Below are 24,858 nucleotides of genomic sequence, written 5' to 3'. Positions count from 1 at the left end.
GTATTCTTGCCTAGAGAATCCCATGGACAGAGGAACCTGGTGGGCTACAGTCCATGGGGTCGCAAAGAGTTGGACACAAATGAAGTGACTTAGTACACATTGGTAAAATAATTAACATGTTCCACTTTATACTTAAGATTGAAGTTATCTCTTGCATCCTATTCAGTCTTTTCTATTCTTAATGCCACTTGCCTAGTTCAGGTCCTCTATCTAGATTAATGTAATATTCTAACAGTTCTACCACTGTCTAGTCTTTTCTTACTATCAAAATGATGCCTGAATTTTGCTCTATGGTATGAAACAGACAAAACTCAAGTCCTGTGTAATCTGTATTCACTAATCAAATCATGTGGATAGAAGGGTGTTCTTAGAAACTCTTTAGAAGAAAAGCTGTATGCTGAAAAACAACTTGTTTACCTGCTGAGAGTTCTCAAGCAACACAACAATCTCCTACTATTTTTCCAGGCACTTTACTAGACAGTAGTTTAGCACAATGTCCCTATACTTAAGAAACTTTCAGACTAACAAGAAAAACAGACATGAAAACATATATAAGGTTATAAACACTATAATTACTTGGGTGATGCTAGGGGAACAAAAAAGGAGGCAATAACTCCAAGGGAGTTGGTAAGGTTTCAAAGAAACTGACATTTTAGATACATAGGAAATCATGAAAGCTGGACACTCTGGCCTCATGATATACTAAGGCTGAAGGACAATGAAGCTGGAGAGAAGGTTTGGGACCCTGGCAAAAAGTGAAGAGGAACTAAAGAGCCTCTTGATGAAGCTGAAAGAGGAAAGTGAAAAAGCTGGCTTAAAACTCAACATTCAAAAAACTAAGATCATGGCATCTGGTCTCATCACTTCATGGCAAATAGATGGGGAAACAGTAGAACCAGTGATAGACTTTTTTCTTGGGCTCCAAAATCACTGAAGATGGTGACTGCAGCCTTGAAATTAAAAGATGCTTGCTCCTTGGAAGAAAAGCTATGACAAACCTAAACAGCATATTAAAAAGCAGAGACTTACTTTACTGACAAATGTCTGTAGTCAAAACTATGGTTTTTCCAGTAGTCATGTATGGATATGAAAGTTGGACCATAAAGAAAGCTGAGCACCGAAGAATTGATGCTTTTGAACTGTGGTGTTGGAGAAGACTCTTGACAGTCCCTTGGACTGCAAGGAGATCCATCCAGTCCATCCGAAAGGAGATCAGTCCTGAATATTCAGCGGAGGGACCGATGCTAAAGCTGAAGCTCCAATACCTGATGAGAAGAGCTGACTCACTGGAAAAGACCCTGATACTGGGAAAGACTGATGGTAGGAGAAGAGGTAGACAGAGGAGGAGACAGTTGGAATGACATCACTGACTCAATGGATAGGAGTTGGAGCAAGGTCCAGGAGATGGTGAAAGACAGGGAAGCCTGGCATGCTGCAGTCCATGGGGTCACAAAGAGTCAGATACAACTGAACAACTGAACAACAACAAGGGCACTGAATGTCTTGCTTCAGAGTTTGATCCTATCTTCTAATCAGTGAAGAGTCAATTAGGGTTTTGGGTGGGTTTTTCCTACTACAGAGGCGTGACAGGATCAGGTTGTTCAGAAAGAAAGCTAACAATACTAAGGCTAACTGGAGAGGAAAAGGCTTGGTTGTAAAAAATCTTGGCTTTTAGACTGTGCTTATTTTTCATTAATTGGGTTAAAAAAGGATGATTTGTCGATAGCAAACTGGTAGTATCATTCAAGTGTTTATTTTAGTAAACACTCACTTTTCTTACCTTGTCTTCATAGCCATTATCTGTGACATAAGTTGGAGGCTTGCCAGGATAGCGATAAAGAATGAAATCCCGACTACATGGGTAGAAAACAAAGATGGGTGAGAAGAGACAATTTAGTATACACAAGAAGTAGTTATAGGAACGAATAGTTGTGCTTTTAAACTGCCTACTTTGTTCATATAAAATAACTCAAATGTTTAAGAGGTTAAATTTTAATTCAGCATAGCTAGCTAACTGTCCCTAAAGTCCTCTGCATTTTAAAAATGCATTTTTATTTGAGGAAAGGAGGAGTAAAGAAGATAAACTTTCCACTGTATGAGTATCTGTAAGTTTTGGAGGCTCCTATTTATTTAAAGCAGGGGTTGGCAAAATTTTCTTAGTAAATGAAAGATTTTCTTGGTAAATGACCAGATAACAAACATAAGGCTTTTGCAGGCTATATGATTTACTCAACTTTGACTTTTTAGTCTGAAAGCAGCCATAGACAATGTATATACAAATGTACATGATTATGTTCCAATAATGCTTTATGGACATTGAAATTTGACTTTTACATAATTTTCATATGCCATGAAATGTTATTCTTTTTAAAAAACCATTTAAAAATTTTCAAAAAGCATTCTTAGCTAGAGCCATATAAAAACAAAAAGCAGGCCAATTTAAAAACTGGTCCCTTATTTAAAACCATCGTCTGATTAGCTTCCTGCTCGATACCTCTTCTGTATTACTTCTTGCTGGATTTAGGGAAGGATAAGCAGACTGCAAAACACTACCTTTGAACAAGTTCCCATACAAGAGAGTTCTGACTCTATCAAGGTATGTTCCATCTCACATCCTAAGAATGAAGAAGTCATCCACAGATCCAACTCCTTAAATGAACAAGATTCCCTACAACCCACATTTTACAGCTATTTTCAAAAGCCTATGCTTTCAGAAATGCCACTTCACAGTTTTAAAGACCTAAACGGAACTTTCAAAGCAATAGAGCAGTGTCCTTCAAATTTTTACACCATTACTGCCTCTCTAAAGAACAAAGAAATACTTTTCTTAATTTCCTTACAAAAATTTATTACAACAAATATACTATATATCTAGTTTATATATATATACACACACACACTATAATCATGTTTATGAACCGTGATCCTTTGAAGGATCATAAACCAATGTAATATCTAGTATTTTTTTGTCCTCAGGAAACAATTTCTACCCTATTGGAAGTCATATTGCCCCACAGAGCATGCATGCACAAGAGGCACAAAGTTAAATATACAAAAATTCTAGAGTATTCTGATTTTCTAAAGGAATAATACTGGCAATTCTTAAAATCCTTTATTATCCCATTCAAACAGACACAAATTTTGTCATTGACTTTGCTTAGACTGCTTTATTTTACTTATCAACATATCAAACCTCAAATATTCTCAATCATTGAGGGACTCTATTAGAAATCTTACACACACACTCTCTCAATAAACAGATTCAACTTACTTATAAATTAGAGAAAGAGCTCTGATTTCCAGCTGGCCAGCACTTTCCTAAACATAAAGAGTATATAAAGTTTTTAAAAACATTCTGTACCTAGGAGGTAGAAGTTTTTGCAAGTTTAACAATTATTTTTTAGGCGCTTAACACTGTTTTAGATGAATTTGTACAACACACTATAACTTTCTTTGAGCTTGGGATACTGTGATAGTTACCTATTAACATAAACTTATTCTGAAAAAAAAAAGTCGACTTAAAGATCTTAGTTTGCTATAAGGACAGTAATATGGGAGATTTAAAAGGCACAATAAAAATGCAATTAGTGTAAGAACAGAAGCTAACAAGGTATTTATAGTAAATGTGTTAAGTCTAGAACTATAATTTAATCACATAAAATTATTTTTTAATTAAATATGTTTATGAATCTTAGTCACACATAAAAGAAAGATAACTACAAATCAGAGAAATTATTTAATAAAAACAATGACCTCCTAGTAATATTCATTACCACCCCCCTCCCACATTAAAGTGAAAAGGTTTAGGTCAGTCCTGTTTCCAAGCAGTGTATAATTTCGCTAGTCTATGGATGATAAAATTGTTAGCACACAATTTTCAATATTCAACACAAAACAACAGGTCAATCGCCAGCCTCTCAAGTTTTGCAAGAAGTATCTGACTCAACACAGCTGGCTACTTAAGAAAATAGATTGGCTCTAGCTCAAGTGACACAGCTGAATGATATTTAGGCTACTATTCCAAATACTCTGAAAAGATTAAACCCCATAGTTGATCTTACCTTGGGATCTCCCAACCGTTCCAGGTATTTCTCAAAAGATCCCTCCACATACTTCAAAAATAAAACAAACTTGACTTAACCAAATACATAGCATTACAGAAATCTGAGTATATTCTGCAATATAATCCTCCAGTGAGTTTCTGTTCAGCTGAACAATTAGGATATTAAATGACTACTTTGCACAGCACCTCAAGAAGATTTGCACATACACAAAAGTTGAGTGGAGAAAAGCTGGACTATTATTAAAAGTATCTTAGAAAATGTCCTGGCTTATCCACATATCAGTGCATTTCATCAAATGGCATGCCTTTGAGTTTCTTTTGAAATGCCAACTTAAGCAACAATTTGCATAAATCAAGCAAGCATAATAATTATAAGTATTTAAAATCTGACAGCAGACATTCATTTACAAAGTTGAACTGAGGAACTTTAAAGGGAATTTCATTCGTTTCAAAATGAGCAAAAGGGAACTTTTAGATGATGGAAATATTTTTATATCTTGACTGCAGTGGCAGCTATATGACTGTATATTATTGCCAAAACTTAAAACGCTAAAACATAAAATGGTGAATTTTATCAGATGTAAGATATACCTCAATAAAAATTAATCTCAGGGAATATGAGATAATATATATCTAATTCCATTCATGTGTATCACTAGACTTAAAAAATCATTTCAATTTTTCTCAACCACCTTTTTAAACAGTTTTGAGGTATAACTGACATACAATAAACCATACATATTTAAATGACACAATTAAGTTAACATACATATGCACCCATGAAACCATCATGACAATCGTGATAGTGAGTATGTCCATCACCCCCATAAGTTTCCTTGTGTGCCTGTATAACTTCACTGATCCCAAAGCAACCAATGATTGATCTGCTGTTTTTCTATAGACTGGTTTGTAGTTTGTATTTTCTGGAGTTTTATATAAAGAAAATCATACAACATGTACTTTTTGGAAAGTCTGGCTTCTTTCACTCTGCCTAGTTAATCTGAGATTCATCCAAATGGTTTTAAAATTTTACCCACATCTTTGTTACTCAAAACGTGGTCCATGAACAACAGAAGCATCACTCAGGAATTTGTTAACTGCAGAAATCTTGGGCCCCAGGTCAGATCTACTGAATCAGAATTTGTTTTTTAACAAGATCCCCAGGTGATTGGTATGCACAAAAATACTTAAGATGCACTGCTTTACACCATGGTCTTGCATTTGAAGTAATTTCACGAATAACCCTTTTCCCAGGTGTGGTGAAGACTAACTTCAAGGTAAAATGCTTCAAAATCAAGAAGGCTTCATATAGTTTTACAACTCACTGAAACCTATTGAGAAAATTAAGAGTAAACCTCGAACAGCAGGCAAATATCCATAGTATAGTCAGGAGAACAAATAGCACTGGAATGGCTAGGAGTGTATTTAAAGAAAAAAAAAAAAAGAACAACAACGAAAGTAACAGCCACAGGAAAAGGGACACTTCAAATCAGACCTTGATAAAGCCTCATTTTGTTAACAAGACTTCAACTTATACTCCAACTTACACTTCAACATATACAAAGCTGTGTTCTAGAAGTTGTTTTAAAGTCAATCAATTAGTGGAAGTGCTCTAATTACCAGTTTTTCACAGGAAAAGACATGTTTGGGACTAATTTGTTCCCTTATAGTTAAGTTTTACATGATTCATCAAGTTGACTGATGATCATTGAGCATAAATTAAGAACAGAAGTTCTCATTTGTACAAATTTTAAAATGCACGTTTAAAAATATTAACATAGCCAAACCTTTTGTGAACTATGATTACTTAAGAAAACCGTGATATGGATAACATGGTCAAAATGTAACTGTTGGGGTATGAGGGGGATAAATGGTGGGAAGGATAAAGATAAGCTTTCATAATTTTTAGAGTACAAAACAATCTAGTTCTGGGAGGAGATCCGGAAGTATGCTACCCAGGGGAAAAGAAGCTAACTGAAAAATTAAATATTTGCTACCAAGAGGAGACTGCGGAATACAATATTCATACATAGGTGCTCAAAATCCATTTCCTATCTGCTGCATATTCTACAAACAACTCTTCCTTAGAAATATATTCTACTTACAGATTCAAAAGTTTGTTGATTTTCTCTCATATATGAGACACAAGCCTTCCTGATTTCCAAGTGATGGACCTGGCTGCAAAACAACTAAAAGAGAAAAGACCAGCTCACTGTCAGCAGTCATTTGAAATAGAAGCTTCTAACATAAGACTATGAACTAGATACTCAAGCCTCCCCCCTCCATTCAGAACATATGTAGGAAATTCGGAAATTAAGTCCTGATCTTACTAAAATCTGTTTTTGTCATCTTTAGTGATACTGAGGAGCCATGATTCTGTCATGCTCCCCGCTTCTACTACTTATGGGCACCATCTATAAATTTTTCCTTAGGTATAAAATTTAGAAGAAGACAGAGTTGCTTATAAAGGATCAAGATACATTTCAAAGATTTTTTAACCCCATTATGTTATCTCTTACATTCCAAAGTGGCATTTAGCAAAGACAACAAAGGCACAGCAATATATTTGAACTAATCGGCAAAGGCACACACCAAGCTAGTTAAGTACCAGAGAGAACGTAATGTTTTAAATACAAAAAAGAGAAGGGAATTTTGTTTTGGTGGGTTACAGTTCTTGCAATTACAGTACTGTGCCAAGTCTCAAACTCCAAAAACTTAGCATGGGAAAGGTATATTTGTTTTCCTTTTACCTGCTCCGAAATAGCACGAAAGAGGCAAGAGGCATCCTTGGCAGTGAGCTTTCGAAACAGCCCTAAGCTGCCTAAATATTCATCCATTGATGCCTCATTCAGAGGCTTCTGGCCGCAGTACTTTTTCCATCCTTTATGCATTGTGTACAGGGGATAGAGGTGGGCAGGGGGTGAAGGGAACACACGTGTGGCAAGAAGGAAAAAGCAGAGCGCAGGAAGGAATAGGTAGCAGTGACAAGGGCTTGCTTATGCAGGTATCCGGAAAGCAGCCCAAAGTCTAGGCATGAGAAGGCAGTTGGAGTCAGCGCTGCAGAATCTTGGCACTTCTCAGGAGCAGAAGCAACGGGCTGGCTTGCCCAGGTTAAGTCAGGACCCTGTGAAAAGAAGAGGAAGAGCCGATGCTCCTACAAACAGAGAACTTGATTTGAGAAGGAGACATGAGAGGGAGAAGGAACATGCAGAGCTACCCAGTTGGGGAAGGGTGGGATTAACCCAACCAGCCCAAGGTTGAGAGAAGTATGCACAAGCAGCTGAGCTTTCTGATCAAAAGGAACCTGAGTTTGCAGCTTAATTCAAGGCAACTGCTGCACGAGGTTGCAAAGGAACTGCAATAAGGCTCAGGTGTGTATGATGCCGTTCAGCCCACATGACACTGCTTTAAGACTGCCGAATTTTCAGTCTCTAGCCAAGTTCCCTGCTCCCTTCATAGTTTCATGGAGATGAGAGGGGAAAAAAATCTGAACACAATTAACTAAGTAAGCTTTTGTACTATCTTAAAAAACAAAGAAAGTGGGGGTGGGGTGGCGGACTCCCTTAATCTAAAGTGGTAGAGGTCACAACTCAAGTAAAGTGCCAAAGCAATTATCTGGCTATTTCAGGTATGAGATTTAAGTAATCTTATTTAATTCTCCTAGATAATAACCCTATGCTAAGATCATAGAATGGTATTCTGTCCTGGAGAATTCCATGGATAGTCCATGGAGTCTCAAAGAGTCGGACACGACCGAGTGACTGTCACTTTCAGGATGACAGAAATTAAATCCATTAGTTATGCTAGGAACTACTGACACGGTTCTTGATTAATGTCTCCAAACTATCGTATAACATTAACAGAAAGAGAAATTGCAAAAAAGGGCATTTCTCTGAAAATGCAAACAATTAAAATGTAAAATGAAGTGTAATGAAAAATATCTTACCCACAAACTTTCTAATGGGCTACATTTAAAATGCTGTGGCACAGCACTAGAGGCGTGATTCAATGTTTAGGGCACTTTTCTGGAAAAAAACTGCTCTGAATTCTGAGAAAACCAAAGTAAATATGACCTTTGTAAGCCTCAAAAACGACTGGTCACTCACATTACCTGATTCCACAGTCCAGTATTAATTAAATGCCAAAATCTAATTTTGTCCTTACTTTTTCTAAGTGTTTTTTAAAAATAAATAGATCTAAAGCTGGTTTTGGAGAAGCTGTAGAATTAAGTTGCTTTCAAAATTGTTTTTCTGTTATCTGTGGCTCCAGCAGTAATAACCACTGCCCCCTATAGGAAAAGCATCAATAATCAATTTTACAGTTAAGGAATGAAAAGCATGGTAGAAAAAAATAAAACCTTTACCTTCTTTAGCATGCCAATTTGAAATTACCTTGACTAACTTATTTTTTAAAGAAATCAAAACACTGGTGCAAAATCCTGAAACATGGTTTGGGAAGAGGGATCACCATCTTTCTTTAAGACCCCAAATTCAGATAAAAACTGAGTTACAATGAAAAAGTTATTTCATTTTTGGAATTTCTTACTTGTAGAGAAAATAGACATTCTTCATATTTACTGTCCTTTAAACTAAAAGTATTAACCCATACATTTCATTTTGAGAAAGGAGACAGAAAAAGGGAAAATGGGAGAGAGAATCAGAAAAGAGGAGAAACAGCAAGAACAGAAAAAATATTAGAGGCAGGAAGACAAAGGTAGATAGAGGAAAGTAAATGTAAACACATAGAGAAAACACACAGAGACCCATAAAAATATGATTTTTGACGAAGTTGCAAGAGCAGCTCAATACAGAAAAAATTCACGGTTTTATCAAACAGTGCTGGAAGAAACACTTGACAGCCATATGCAAAATTAAAAAAAAAGATCCTCAACCTATACCTCATATCTTCTATGATACAATTAACTCAAAATGGATCAAAGATCGAAATATAGAACAAAACTTTAAAACTTTTAGAAGCAAGGAGAAAATTGTCAAGACCTTGAGTTAATAAAGAGAACTTAGGTATAATGTAAGAAAAACTGATTAACTGGACTTTACCAAAATTAAGAACTTTTGCTCTGCAAATGACACTGTTAGGAAAGTGAAAACACAAGCCACAGACTGAAAGAATATATCTTTATATCACCTGACAAAAAAGCTTTGTACCAAAAATATATAAAAGAACTCAAAAGTCAACAATAAGAAAACAACTAAACAATTTAAAAATGGGCAAAGATTTGACTACATATATCACCAAAGATACAGGAATGGCTAATTATAGCACATAAGATGATGTTTATCATTCAGTTCAGTTCAGTGCAGTTCAGTCGCTTTGCGACCCCATGCACGCCAGGCCTCCCTGTCCATCACCAACTCCCGGAGTTCACTCAGACCTGCGTCCATCGAGTCAGTGATGCCATCAAGCCATCTCATCCTCGGTCGTCCCCTTCTCCTCCTGCCCCCAATCCCTCCCAGCATCAAAGTCTTTTCCAATGAGTCAACTCTTCTCATGAGGTGGCCAAAGTACTGGAGTTTCAGCTTTAGCATCAGTCCTTCCAAAGAAATACCAGGGCTGATCTCCTTCAGAATGGACTGGTTGGCTCTCCTTGCAGTCCAAGGAACTCTCAAGAGTCTTCTCCAACACCACAGTTCAAAGGCATCAATTCTTCGGTGCTCAGCCTTCTTCACAGTCCAACTCTCACATCCATACATGACCACTGGAGAAACCATAGCCTTGACTAGACGGACCTTAGTCGGCAAAGTAATGTCTCTGCTTTTGAATATACTATCTAGGTTGGTCATAACTTTTCTTCCAAGGAGTAAGCGTCTTTTAGTTTCATGGCTACAGTCACCATCTGCAGTGATTTTGGAGCCCCCAAAAATAAAGTCTGACACTGTTTCCACTGTTTCCCCATCTATTTGCCATGAAGTGATGGGACCGGATGCCATGATCTTTGTTTTCTGAATGTTGAGCTTTAAGCCAACTTTTTCACTCTCCTCTTTCATCAAGAGGCTTTTTAGTTCCTCTTCACTTTCTGCCATAAGGGTGGTGTCATCTGCATATCTGAGGTTATTGATATTTCTCCCAGCAATCTTGATTCCAGCTTGTGCTTCTTCCAGCCCAGCATTTCTCATGATGTACTCTGCATATAAGTTAAATAAGCAGGGTGACAATATACAGCCTTGACGTACTCCTTTTCCTATTTGGAACCAGTCTGTTGTTCCATGTCCAGTTGTAACTGTTGCTTCCTGACCTGCATACAGGTTTCTCAAAAGGCAGGTCAGGTGGTCTGGTATTCCCATCTCTTTCAGAATTTTCCACAGTTTATTGTGATCCACACAGTCAAAGGCTTTGGCATAGTCAATAAAGCAGAAACAGATGTTTTTCTGGAACTCCCTTGCTTTTTCCATGATGCAGTGGATATTGGCAATTTGATCTCTGGTTCCTCTGCCTTTTCTAAAACCAGCTTGAACATCAGGAAGTTCATGGTTCACGTATTGCTAAAGCCTGGCTTGGAGAATTTTGAACATTACTACCATGTAAGATGAGTGCAATTGTGCGGTAGTTTGAGCATTCTTTGGCATTGCCTTTCTTTGGCATTGGAATGAAAACTGACCTTTTCCAGTCCTGTGGCCACTGCTGAGTTTTCCAAACTTGCTGGCATATTGAGTGCAGCACTGTCACAGCATCATCTTTCAGGATTTGAAATAGCTCTACTGGAATTCCATCACCCCCACTAGCTTTGTTCGTAGTGATGCTTTCTAAGGCCCATTTGACTTCACATTCTAGGATGTCTGGCTCTAGATGAGTGATCACACCATCGTGATTATCCAGGTCGTGAAGATCTTTTTTGTACAGTTCTTCTGTTATTCTTGCCACCTCTTCTTAATATCTTCTGCTTCTGTTAGGTCCATACCATTTCTGTCCTTTATTGAGCCCATCTTTGCATGAAATGTTCCCTTTGTATCTCTAATTTAATCATTAGGAAAATGCAAATTAAAACCACAATAAGACATCACTAATAACAAGTGGTAGCATGGTTGCGGAGAAACTGGATCCTAAGTAAAAGAAGCCAGATGCAAAAGGGGCATGATTCCAAAAGATATGATTCCATCCATATGAAATATACCAAAAATACAAGTCTAAAGAGAAAGAAAGCAGGTTAGTGGTTGCCTACAGTTAGGATGGGAATAAGTATTAAATGCAAACAGGCACAAAGGATCTTTTTGATGGATAAAAATGTTATAAAACTTTTGTGGTGATGTCTGCACAACTCTGCATATTCACTAAAAATTACTGAAAAATTACTTAAAACTGGTGATTTTTAAATAGCTTTATAATATAGTTCACATACTATACCATTCACTCACAAGGGACATTTCAATTATTTTTTGGTATATTTACAGTTATACATCCATTACCACAATCAATTCTAGAACACTTTTATTACCCCCAAAATGAAACTCCACATCTCACAACCATCAGCCTCCAATCCTATCCCCACCAACTCCAGGGAACCACTAATTTACTTTCCGTCTCTATGTATTTGCCTATTCTGGACACTTTGAACAAATGGTATATAATATACTGTCCTGTGGAACTGACTTCTTTCACTTAGCATGATGTTTTCAAGGAGCACCTATGTATCAGTATGTCAATCCTTTGTATAGTTAAGGTAGATTTTAGTTATCCATTCATCAGTTGACAGATATGTGGGTAGTTTCTACTTTTTGACAATCAAATGACTGATGCTGTTATAAACATTCATGTGTAAGTTTTTGTCTGGACATTTCTATTCTCTTGGGTAATACCTAGGAATGGAATTGCTTCAGCTGCACTACTGTCATTCTCATCAGCAGCATAGGAGAGTTCCCAAATCACATTACTATCCATCTCTTGGATTATAGCCATCCCATGTAGGTATGAAATGGTGCTTTCCTTGTGTTTTGCTTTTTTTTGCATTCCCCTGATGGCTAATAATATTGATTATCTCTTTATGTACCTATTGGCCATGTGTTTATCTTTAATGAGATAATACTACATACATCATAGAATGACCAAAATATTTGTTAAATGACAATAGCAAGTATTGACAAAGATGAAGAACAACTGGAACTCTCATATGTTGCTGGTAGGAATATAAAATAGTACATCCACTCTGGAAAAATAGTTTAGCAGATTCTTGTAAAATAAAACAGAGTTGTCATATGACCCAACAACCCCACTTCTGGGTAAATTTCCAAGAGAAATGAAAACTTAAGTTCACACAAAAACCTGCACATGAATATTTATAGCAGCTTTATTAATAATCATGATTCCTCCCAAGCTGGAAACAATCCAAACATCCTTAAAATGGTGAATGGAAAAACTGTGGTATATCCATAAAACAGAATATTCCTCAACAATAAAGAATAATTATGGATACATACAAGATCATGGGTGAATTCCAAATGCACTGTGCTAAGCCAATGAAGAGAGCTTCAAAGGGTTACATACTGTATGACTGCATTTATATGACATACTGGAAAAGACAAAACTACAGAAAGGGAAAACAGATCAGTTGCTGCCAGTTGTTAAGACTGCAGGAAAGGGTTGACTATAAAGGGATGACAGGAGGGGATTTAAAGATGGAGTGGAAGAGTTCTGTATCTTACATTATACATTTTTAAAAATGTATAGAACTATACATGAAAATGCTAATTCTGCTATATTTAAATGTAAAAATGAATAAAACAAAAGCAGTAGAAGGAATAGAATTTATAGTCGAGGAGCTCACAAGACAGACAAGGTTGTAGAGATAAAAACAAGGAAATTAGAGGATCAATTTAGGAAAGCCAATATCCAACCAACAGGAGTCCCAAAATGAGATGAAGAAAGTGCAGGGGAAGAAATGATGATGACGTAAGGAAAATTCTACCACTGCAGGATATGACTGTCTATATTTAGACTGAAAGAGTCCATGAAGCAGTCAGAACAATGAAAGCAAAAAAGATGATCTGCAATGCATGTAACAACATTCCTAAAGTCAGGGAATAACGATTCTAAAGCTTTCTGAGAGGAAAAACAGATCTTATACAAAGGATCACACATATGAATAATAAAAAATTCTCAACAGAAGAATTATAAGCTAGAAAACAATGAAGTTCAATATTTGAGGGGAAATTATTTCCAACCTTGAATTCTATACCAAGCTATCAATCAGATGGGGAGACTAGAAGGCATTTTCAAACTTGAAAGATTAAAAAATGTGCCATCCTTTATCAGAAAGCTAGTGGAGGACATCTGAAACCAAAATTAGTACGTTAAACCACAAAAAAGGGGTGGGGTGCATGGAATCCTGGAAACAGAAGATTCCAAAAGAGAAGCAAAAGAAATTTTAAGGTAAGGTTGCAGGGGAAATTCCAGGAGGACAGACTTTTAAGCAGGACTAGATAGAGAACCACCAGTTGAGGTAAAATAAAACTACAGCACAGACATATTAAAAAATAAATAAGTTACAGATAACCTACCATGTCTAAACGTACTAGGAAAGATGACCTCCTCAGATGGAAAGCTTGAGAATAGTTCTATAGAAAACTGAGCAAATGAAAAAAACAAAAATGAAATAGTTTTACAGAAATGCAATCAGTCAATAAAACATGGCTCATATGTGAATATTTACTAAAGAAATCATAATGTCAATGCTGAAAACAGATCTCACCATAATTGATAAACTAAATTTTTGTTTTTTAAATTTAAATATCACCTATAGACTTCCTGAGGCTTCCCAGGTGGTTCAGTGTTAAAGAATCTGCCTGCCAATGCAGGAGATGCAGGTTTAATCCATGGGTCAGAAGATCCCCTGAAGAAGATGGCAACCCACTCCAGTATTCTTGTCTGGAAAATCCCATGGACAGATGAGCCTAGTGGTCCATGGGGTTGCAAGAGTTGGATAGGACTTAGCAACTAAACAACAGACTTCCTAATATGGAAGAAAGTGAGGAAGGAGATAAGGCCTCTCTTCCACAGAAGGAAGTCTATAGATGATATTTAAATATAAGAAACAAGTTAGAATGTATCATTTACAAAACATATAAAATGTTTACCTACAGGAAGCAGGGTCAGAGATGAGGAACGGGACACAGAACTGCTGTCTCTTGTTATAAGCCTTGTAGAACTAGTTAATATTTTACATATTTACATGTATTATCTTAGGAAATAAATTAATTCAATAAAGTGAGCAAGAAACAGAACATAATAAACTGGAAAAATGATAAGCAGAATGTTACAGCTAAAAAGAACCTCTTGTTTTAAACAAGATAAGTTCTTCATTCTTTACAGATGAAGAAATAAGTTTCAAATAATTATAAGACTTGTTCATGTTTTCACATCAAATTGGCAATAGTACTAGGACTGGAACTAAATATTGTCTCCTGATTTTTGCAATTACTATAGAAGGAATGCATTCTAAAGAAGATATGAACTAAGACTCAGAAACGGTAACTACAAGTAATGTTCCCCAAATTAGTACAATAGGACTTTTAAAAAAAGACTTGTAGGACAATACTAAAATTCCTCCTGAATGTAATAGAAAGCAATTTCATAGTAATACATACTGTCGTTTGAAACATCTATTACACTCGAAATCCCAATTGGCTGACTATTCTTCCGCAGCAAATTACTCCAATACTGCAAACCTCTAGAACAGTAGTTCTCAAGGGAAGGGCTTGGACAAAGATTGCCCCATGCCCAGAAACTCTGATTCAGCCAGGGCTGGGGTGGGTCCCAAGAATTTGCATTTCTAAAGGCTTCTCTGGTGGCTCAGTGATAATCTTCCTGCCAATGCAGGAAATGCGGTTTGGTCCCTGGGTCCAGAAGATGCCCTGGAGTAGGAAATGGCAAACCACTCCAGTATTCTTGCCTGGTTTCCCAGAGGAGCCTAGTGAGCTACAGTCCACAGGGTCACAAAGAATTGGGCACAACTTAGCAACTAAACAAGCAGTTCTGAGGTGGTGCTGATGCTACTAGCTCAGGATCACACTTTGGGAACCAGTGCTCTAGAACAAGATGTTCCACCAGTTATTAATAAGTGTTGCTGAGAAGAGAGTTTCAAGGCCCTATACTATAATCCTGTCTTTGAAGTTCATATGTCCATTAGCAAAATTAAAGGCTCCAGTTCAGTTCAGTTGCTCAGTCGTGTCTGACTCTTTGCGACCCCATGAATCGCAGCATGCCAGGCCCCCCTGTCCATCACCAACTCCCGGAGTTCACTCAAACTCATGCCCATCGAGTTGGTGATGCCATCCAGCCATCTCATCCTCGGTCGTCCCCTTCTCCTCCTGCCCCCAATCCCTCCCAGCATCAGAGTCTTTTCCAATGAGTCAACTCTTCTCATGAGGTGGCCAAAGTACTGGAATTTCAGCTTTAGCATCATTCCTTCCAATGAACACCCAGGGCTGATCTCCTTCAGAATGGACTGGTTGGATCTCCTTGCAGCCCAAGTGAAGTCGCTCAGTCTTGTCTGACTCTTTGCAACCCCATGGATTGAGGAGCCTGCCAGGCTCCTCTGTCCATAGGATTTTCTAGGCGAGAGTACTGGAGTGGGTGGCCATTTCCTTCTCCACCTTGCAGTCCAAGGGACTCTCAAGAGTCTTCTCCAACACCACATCAAAAGCATCGATTCTTAAGTGCTCATCTTTCTTCACAGTCCAACTCTCACATCCATACATGACCACTGGAAAAACCATAGCCTTGACTAGACGGACCTTTGTTGGCAAAGTAATGTCTCTGCTTTTGAATATACTATCTAGGTTGGTCATAACTTTTCTTCCAAGGAGTAAGTGTCTTTTAATTTCATGGCTGCAGTCATCATCTGCAGTGATTTTGGAGGCCCCCAAAATAAAGTCTGACACTGTTTCCACTGTTTCCCCATCTATTTCCCAAAAAGTGATGGGACCAGATGCTATGATCTTAGTTTTCTGAATGTTGAGCTTTAAGCCAACTTTTTCACTCTCCTCTTTCATCAAGAGGCTTTTTAGTTCCTCTTCACTTTCTGCCATAAGGGTGGTGTCATCTGCATATCTGAGGTTATTGATATTTCTCCCGGCAATCTTGATTCCAGCTTGTGCTTCTTCCAGCCTAGCATTTCTCATGATGTACTCTGCATATAAGTTAAATAAGCAGGGTGACAATATACAGCCTTGATGTACTCCTTTTCCTATTTGGTACCAGTCTGTTGTTCCATGTCCAGTTCTAAAGGCTCCAAGGAATGCCAAAGTTACCTACTTAACTTTGACCTGGTCTTTTCCATAAGGGAAAAAAAGGCCAAGTCAAAGTTAATCCACCTGCAATGCAGGAGATCTGGGTTTGATCCCTAGGTTGGGAAGATCCCCCGGAGAAGGGAAAGGTTACCCACTCCAGTATTCTGACCTGGAGAATTCCATGGACTGTATTGTCCATGGGATCGCAAAGAGTTGGACACAACTGAGCGACTTTCACTTTCAAAGTTAAACAGGCAACTTTAGCATTCAAGTTACTAATGGTTTTTAGTGCACTATAGCTAATGCTTTCAAATTTTCAAAGTTTGAGGAATGTTACTCCAGGAATTTTTCTGTGATCTAAATCTAAGGATGTTGGAATAATTACATTAGATACTGTATGTCAAGTGCTTATGTAACTGCTTAATAAGTATTTGTTGCTGTTGTTGTTTGGTTGCGAAGTCATCCCCAACTCTTTTGCAACCCCATGGACCACCAGGTTCCTCCATTCATGGGGTTTCCCAGGCAAGAATACTGGAGTGGTTTGCCACTTCCCCCTCCAGGGAATCTTCCTGACCCAGAGATCAAATCTGTGTCTCCTGCATTGGCAGGCGGATTCTTTACCACTGAGCCACCAGAGAAGCCCCCTGTTAACTGCTATCTGCCAAATAAAAAGGTTCACTAAGAAATTATTCTTTGGTCCAAAAATAAGGTAAGAAACAGAACAATTTCACCTAAATTCTACTGAAAATCAAGCCATAGTTCAAATATAGCTTCTCAGAGGCACTTTCCCAAACCTTAATGCATCTCCTCCCTTTGATATTGAAAATAGGAAGAAAAACAATTGCCTAAAAGACCTTTTAAGCACTGTACTATGGGTACAGATTAAAATAAATTGAAGAAAATAAAAATAATTAACAAATCATTTGACCTGTCATAAAATTGATGTGTTTTTACAACTACTTTTCATACCATAATTCAACTTGAAAAAGGGATTTGTTGTTTTAACTGGAATTGTCTATTTCTTCTTTCACTGATGAAATAGGGAAATTCTCTGTACTATGAAGAATATAAATACTAATAGTTTTAATTCAAAGATAACACTCCTTCATGTTTCTATGAGTAAATTAAATATGCCTGGATTTTTTTTAAAAGCATACACTGTGACATATATGGTATAGTTGTAAATGTATAAAAATGTTTTTGAGTAATTATTTTAATTTCTGAGACAATACAGTATCATGAAAAGATTATGAAATTTGTTATGCCATTTCAATCTATCTGCATTGGTTTCCTTAAGTGAAAGTGAAGTCGCTCAGTGGTGTCCAACTCTTTGCGACCCCGTGGACTGTAGCCCACCAGGCTCCTCTGTCCATGGGATTCTCCAGGCAAGAATACTGGAGTGGGTTGCCACTTAACTGTAAAATAAAGTTGACAGGCTATATGATCTCTAAGCTCTTTCAGGTCTAAAGAAGTCTGATTCTCTGCGAGTCAAAAGTAGGTAACAGATATACCCTCCCTTTAGATGAACAAATTTGTGATCAACATTAACCACAGCTTGTAGGGGGATTAACATATTATCCTGGCAAATTGTGGGGCAGAATGGCCCACATTAAAATAAATAATAAATCTTACCTTGTCAAATGAAATAAACAGACTTGGATTTTTAAACATAACAAAATTCGTAACTATGTGTAGTGATGGATGTTAACTAAACTTATTGTGGTAATCATTTTTTGCTATGAAAGTCAAAGTCGCTCAGTCGTGTCCAACTCTCTTGTGACCCCATGGACTTACACAGTCCATAGAATTCTCCAGGCCAGAATACTGTAGTGGGTAACAATTCCCTTCTCCAGGGGATCTTCCCAACCCAGGGATCGAACTTAGGTCTCCTGCACTGCAGGCAGATTCTTCACCAGCTGAGCCACCAGGGAAGCCCTTATTTTTCACTATACATACATATCAAATCATTAAGTTATACAACTTAATGTTACATGTCAATTATAAGTCAACAAAACTGAAAAAATTAATAGATATATGTATATAACAACATCACTGCCTGCTGTAAAGGCAATTAGCATTTTTTTTAATTGATAAATCATTTACTTCAGTCATTTTTCAGTGTGAAATAACATGGGGCCAATGGGGGAAACTGCTCTGCAATTCTATAGAAACCTGTTATGGTCTTTCATTACTGAAAAATATAATGGTAAACTTTTTAAAAAAACATTTTTAACAGTACCCTGAAACTAGAACCTGTCGCTTCTTTTCATGGTGAACATTTAAGACAGAATTAGCAATGCAAGATTAGTGAAGAAAAGAAATACAATGGTTCTAAAACAAAATCCGGCCATAAGGCCCTATACCAACTCCTCAAAGTTTTAGGAAGGAGGCAATAAAGAAAAATAACTGACTTCCCAGAACACTTATTCTTGTTCAGATATGCAAAACAGAAGAAACATTATCAGGAGCCACCTGCTTTCATTTCCTCTCTTCCCTAGTTCCACCCGAAGCATTCTAATACAGATTACGAAAAAAAGAAAAATAGTATGTTTAAAAATATATTGACACAGAAATACTGAAGGTTGTTTTTTGTTGTTTTTTAAGCTACTTGCAGTGTCCAATCAGTCTACAGACAGACAGGGGATTAAAGGAAGGGAGAATAAAGACCAGAACATTCTTTTGTTTTGATGCACTGAAGAGACTCATTCCCTTACTCCTCTAAGTAAACTTTAATTCTCTAACCACAACCCCAGCTAGAGACTGAATATGAATTTAAATATGAAATTCAAGGAAGATTTTGCTTTCTTTATTACTTAGGACTGAATTCTAGGAAAGTATCTCTAAGCCTACTCCTACTTCTTAAAACAAAAACTCTAACCAAGAGGAATGTATTATTTCAACATTTTTTTTAATTTTCAAATATGCCACACGTCTTAGAAGTCACCTATGAAGTTAGTTTTACTAGTTTACAAATGGAAAAACTGAAATTCAGAAAACCACTTTGAAACATGTTTCACTCCTAAATTTGGGGAGTAGGTGTATTATCTACTTTCTTCATACAGTAGTAGAGAAACAATCAGTATATTCTGGAAAAAAGAGGAAATGAACAGAAAAAGATGCAATATATGGCCTCTCACAAACATTCCAACAGTGACTATCAGTTCAGCAAATACCTTAGAAGCACACTTGATAGTGAGTGAGTAAATCACAACACTATGTTGCTTTACCAAATAGCCTAATGTAATATATCCTAAAATAACTACTATAAATGTATATAATTTTCATTTAGCTATTTTTATCAATTAGAAACTACTACAAAAGTTTTTGGGTTATAGATACTGAGTTAAAGTATTCAGGTTAGTTTCAAAATGCTGCTTGGCATGTTTCAAATGAGAAAAATTTATGATTTGTTTTATATTATAAAAACTGGAAGTCACTAAACTTAAATGTATTTAATCAGAGGGTTTAATTATAAAGGAGTCTGTTATCATTAAATATTAATGAACAATGACCAAGGAATCAAATTACTGAAGTTGGCCTCCATCTAGGGATTCTTAACCTAGCACAGCCTCAAGGTACCTGTAAATTCCTTGTAATTCATGGCAAAATGTTAGTACAGAGAAGCAGTAGTTTTAAGTATTTTGAAGGGTTTCATGATCTCCCAAAAGCTTAAGAACGACTACCTTTAAAAGCAGGACTGTAGCCATCAAAATACAATCATGACATGGGAATTCTCTGAAGGTCTAGTGGTTAAGACTCTGCTTCCACTGCCAGGGGCATGGGTTTGATCCCTGCTCAGGGAACTAAGATCTAGTAGGCTGCAGAACACAGATCCCCCTCCCTACCCCCACCCCCCCACCGGCCCAAAAAATCAATCATGACAGAGTATCAATCTGCCAGGATATAGTAAAAATTCATAAAGACAGTAAGGATCTAGAAATGAAATACCAAAACAGATAGGACATGATGGTATTAAAAACTGCTCAAAATATTTTTTAAGAATCAATATCAACATCAAGAAATGTGTATTTTACCTTGCCATCTGAAGCTAAATTTTTTTGCTTATCTTTTATCTAGCCACCTAAAAAAGCATAATTGAAAGAACTATACCAGATTGTACTAGAATATTCATGTAAGGAATGAACCATTTAACAAGGAATTAAGTGTGATTTTGTGGTTATCCTCTGTACTCTCTTACTGGAAAACACTATAGCTACTGCTTTTTATAAATCTCTGATTTTTAACACCATGTTTGTCCAAAAATCCCCAACAGGTATCGTCATTTGACAGATCCTTAAATACCACTAGAACATTACATAGGATCAGCACTGCTATGTTTTAGATACTATTTCTACAAACACTTGATCCTACAAACTTCACCATATCATGTGATGGTCATCACATCTTTCTTCTGAATGAGAGGCATACTAGAGATTTTGAAGTCAAGTCAAAGACAGTGTGAAGTGAAAGTGTGCAAGATGACAATGTTTCCTAGCCCCAATACCTAATCAAGATAATGAGAAAAGACTAAATTACAGAAGTGCATTTATCATTTACAGACAGCCTACTGTTTTTCTGGCAGAAGACTCATAAATATAGTTCCTCCTCAAGCATACTGTAAGAGTTCCTCCAGAGCAGGAACCAAGTCTAGAGTCCTGCTGATACAAAAAGTAGATTCTTACCATGCATTTATGTTTAAAAATTATAACAAAAAAAAAGTAAGAGAACAAATAAACAAGTGGGCTTGAAACATTTAGGAAGTAAAGCTAAGAGTATCTGGTGACCAATCATATATAAAGGATTGAAGATGTAAAAGTTACAGCCTGGAGGGTTGACTCAATGGTGACACCATTAATACAAATAAGGATCTCAGAAGCATGAAAAGAAGATTTGTTTAGGGCACATCAAGTTCAGGATACTTCAGAAATTTATGAGACCGACATGACCTATAGGCAACTGGAAATACCATGCAGGAGCTCAAATCACAGTTGGGGGATATATATGGGAGACAATAAGAGAAACCCTAGGAGTGAAAATACCAAGAAAAAGTATATAAAGAGGACCAAAAACAGAGCCCAAAATACAAACATTTTAAGAGAAAACAAGAGCCTGGCAAATAAGTTGCAACCAGGTAACCAACTGGGAGTTTAGCAATCAGTATGCTTTCAAATAAGCAATGTAAAAACTGAAATAGATTACATAGCTACAATCACAATTCCCAGATCATCTTTTGGATATTTAAGAAGCATAAAACTACTTTTTCACATTATGCTCTGAGGTCAGTCTCCTCACTTGCAAAATGGAACAGTAACTATTTCATAAGGTTATATTATAAATGAGTATGTTTATATAAAATGTTTTAAACAGTACACCATACATACTAAGCAGGCAATGGGTATTAACTGTTACTACTATTTTTCACTCCCCACTCCCCCATAAAAGTATGGTATTAACTGTTTAGCAGAAAATTGATTACCACACAGCTATCAGGACCACCCACTCCAAAACACAATTTCAAATTATCTGCCCATACATCTCATTTCTCAGACCATATGAAGATTTTTCGTCATCTCTGATAATTTCCTATTTTTAACAAATCAGAGAGATTAAGTGCTTATATTATTAACATGATAAAGGACCAAGAAAAATTACATTACTGTTAGTCATTCCTGACATCCTTAGTCTTGGAAAACTTCCTCAAATTATCAAAGTGGTACACATTTTTATATTGCCCTGTGTCTACATGATTTGCCTTTAAAAACATACAAAGCAGTGCTCTGATTCTAGGTTCTAGGTGTCTAGAATCACTAGACAGTACTTTGAGATGATTACTTTTCAATGTTGCAGAACCACACAAGTTCATCAGTTCTGTCTTACCTAACACCAAATCCTCTTTTTTCCTTCCAAATTATAAGCACAGTCTATTATAAATTCTTTACTTTCCAAGCATCCATAACTTCACATCACCTTTCACCTACTCCAACATCAATCAACTTTCTACCATTACATGCCCACCTCTGAACCTACCAACAATGTGAATTTCTCGAAATGCTAAACTTTCTCTTTCACTGCCTTAACCTCTCAATATCTCTCAACATAAAACTGCTAAATAAACTGCACTGCACTTAGGCATTGATTTCAAAAATCTGAAACCCTGTCAGGTAATGAAACTAAACACATTTTATTTTAGTGGATACATATTTCAAATAGAATTTTGGTTACCATTAATTTCTTCATAAGGATCAATCAGACAAACACTTGGCAATTAATTTATCCTAGCCTCTTTCCTCATCTGTAAAATGAGTGGTTTGTACTAGGTATTTTTAAAATTCTCTACCAATTCCAAAAGTCTAGAATTCTTTGTCTTAAAGTCTATTTGTTCAATCTAGTATCAATCCTATCTATGGCATTTTGCTAGATGCCAAAAACTCAGGAGTAATCGGTTTCTAAGTCCAAGGTAAGGTTGCAACACACCAAAGGAAAACCCAACTTAGTGAATTGTGAAATTCCCACTAAAATAAACTTCTGGAAATGAAGAAAATCTCCCCTGGATATGATTAAAGTAACCAAATACTAGGCAAACATAAAAAGAAAACAAAAAGCTTACAACATGTATTATGGTATGGTACAAAAAGTACAGGAATGGGAGTCAAGAAGTTGCTTCTAGTGGCAGCTCTGTCAAAGGCTATTATTTTAGACAAGTTGTAACCTCTTGCCTTCTTCCTCACCTGAGAAATGATGGGAATGAACTAGAGAGTCTTGAGGATTCCTGCCAAATTAAAATGATTCTAAGATATTCGCTGATTTTTAAACCTCACAACTGATACAAAATTTCCCACAAAGCTGTAGTCGAGATGTCACTACACACAACTGACACCACTGGTTGAAGCCTCTGCTAAATGAAATAATGAAATCTGGGTTATGTATTCATGTGGGAAAGCAGCAGAGGATTTAAGGCTTTTTAGTTGTCTAATGTTTAAGTAGACCCTTTCATTTATTTCTGATTCCCTATGGCTAATCCTTCATGACATAAGATAATTAAAGACTGAGTGATCAACATAAATTTTAAGCCACAATTTTTCTCAAACTAGAGAAATACATTTAAAAGAAAAGCCCAGAAAAGTGAAACTCTATGGATTTGAATAGGGACTTTCCTATAGCATTTGGTTAACACTAATATACAATATAATTATGATTATGGTGCTGTAAATTCTCAACCATGTAGATATAGATTACTCACTTTTTAGATTAATCTCAGCAAAATTTTAATCCAAGTTGGCATCCTCCTGCTACCCAGAGTACTTCTCAGCCACCACCTTCTACCATTAGTAACAATTTATTTTATTATTAGCCTAAGTAAAACACAATCAGGAAAATAAATCTACAAAAGCATTATTTAATGCATCCCAAGTAAGATGTTTAGAATATTCAACATCTTGGGATAATACTATCGAAAATAAATCTTTATAGTGAATGCTCTTTTATGGATCAGTTATATCTAAACTTTCTACCAAAAAACTGTCAATATTTATGGATAATCTAGTTTATTTTATAGGTCTTTAGACTACTTACCCTGTTCAGAATTTCATAAAGTATCTATTTTGAGCTATGTGACTTTTAAAACCATACATTTAGGTCATTATACACCTCGGATCATTTATTCATTTGTAAAATTAATTTTATAAGGACATAAATAATTCCTCTATGATGCTACAGTAAATGTTTAAATACCACTGTAAGAGGGTGGTCCTTAAAAAAAAATAGCAATTCCTATCGGCACAGATGCTTTTTAATTTACTCTAAAACCAGTAAAGCTTTGACATTGGGTAAGATTATTTTTGTCACTTTTTTTTATCATTGTGAACTCAGTGTTTATTAATAAGGGTGGGATTATACTGTTACAAAATTCCTTGCAATTTTTATATTTCCTTTTATTTCTCTAACTCTTTTCTTCCCAGACTTTTAATTCACATGAGGCAGGCCCTAGAAATTATTTCTTGACATTTAGTTGTCACTTTCTATTTATACTTTATAGGAACAAAATGAATACATCCACTCCACTCTATTCTTCAGGATAATAGTTTCTTGAAGTATAATAGATCAACTGACTCGAAAGTTAATCTTTTTAAGGTAATTACTGAGCTTATATAAATAATTTATTTCACAGAACACAACCCATTTTTGTTTTGTTTTGTTTTAATTTGGTTTCTTGGAGTATGAAGCTAAAGATTCTGACTCAAATGTTTTTTTACAAGTCTGTTACTGTTTCATTGTTTACTCTAAGGAACATAAAGTAACTACATTTGAGGTTTTTGTCAAAGCTTTCATATTTAATTCTTTTTTTCATGATTCCAAGTCCTTTGGGATTCAAGGATAAACTATGTGAATGTTCACTACATATTTCTTTTACTAAAATATGAAGATTAGGAAAAAATCTAATAAACTTGTGAAACTGCAATTAGAATTTGGACCCAAATGCTAACATTCACAAATAAAATTTTCTATACATTCTATAGATGTAGGAGACTTATTAATTTATATTATTCTATAAACATA

The 24,858-nt window shown here is 36.2% G+C and overlaps 1 protein-coding gene across 1 annotated transcript in view; it reads right to left on the bottom strand.

The window, feature by feature from the left end:
* The window catches only part of ALG13 (ALG13 UDP-N-acetylglucosaminyltransferase subunit), a 79,318-nt gene that overhangs the window by 49,153 nt on the left and 5,307 nt on the right, over window positions 1–24,858 (bottom strand). Inside the window, 8 exon segments of the mRNA XM_052663151.1 lie at window positions 1,781–1,853; window positions 3,272–3,318; window positions 4,062–4,112; window positions 6,169–6,252; window positions 6,814–6,961; window positions 6,963–7,033; window positions 7,035–7,159; window positions 7,162–7,187. Of these exon segments, the coding sequence (XP_052519111.1) occupies window positions 1,781–1,853; window positions 3,272–3,318; window positions 4,062–4,112; window positions 6,169–6,252; window positions 6,814–6,961; window positions 6,963–7,033; window positions 7,035–7,159; window positions 7,162–7,187 (625 nt within the window).

This window comes from Budorcas taxicolor, chromosome X (genome assembly GCF_023091745.1).
Source record: "Budorcas taxicolor isolate Tak-1 chromosome X, Takin1.1, whole genome shotgun sequence".
Taxonomy (NCBI): Eukaryota; Metazoa; Chordata; class Mammalia; order Artiodactyla; family Bovidae; genus Budorcas; species Budorcas taxicolor.
The sequence above is the reverse complement of the archived record's forward strand: the minus strand, read 5'-3'. Positions and strand labels throughout refer to the sequence as shown.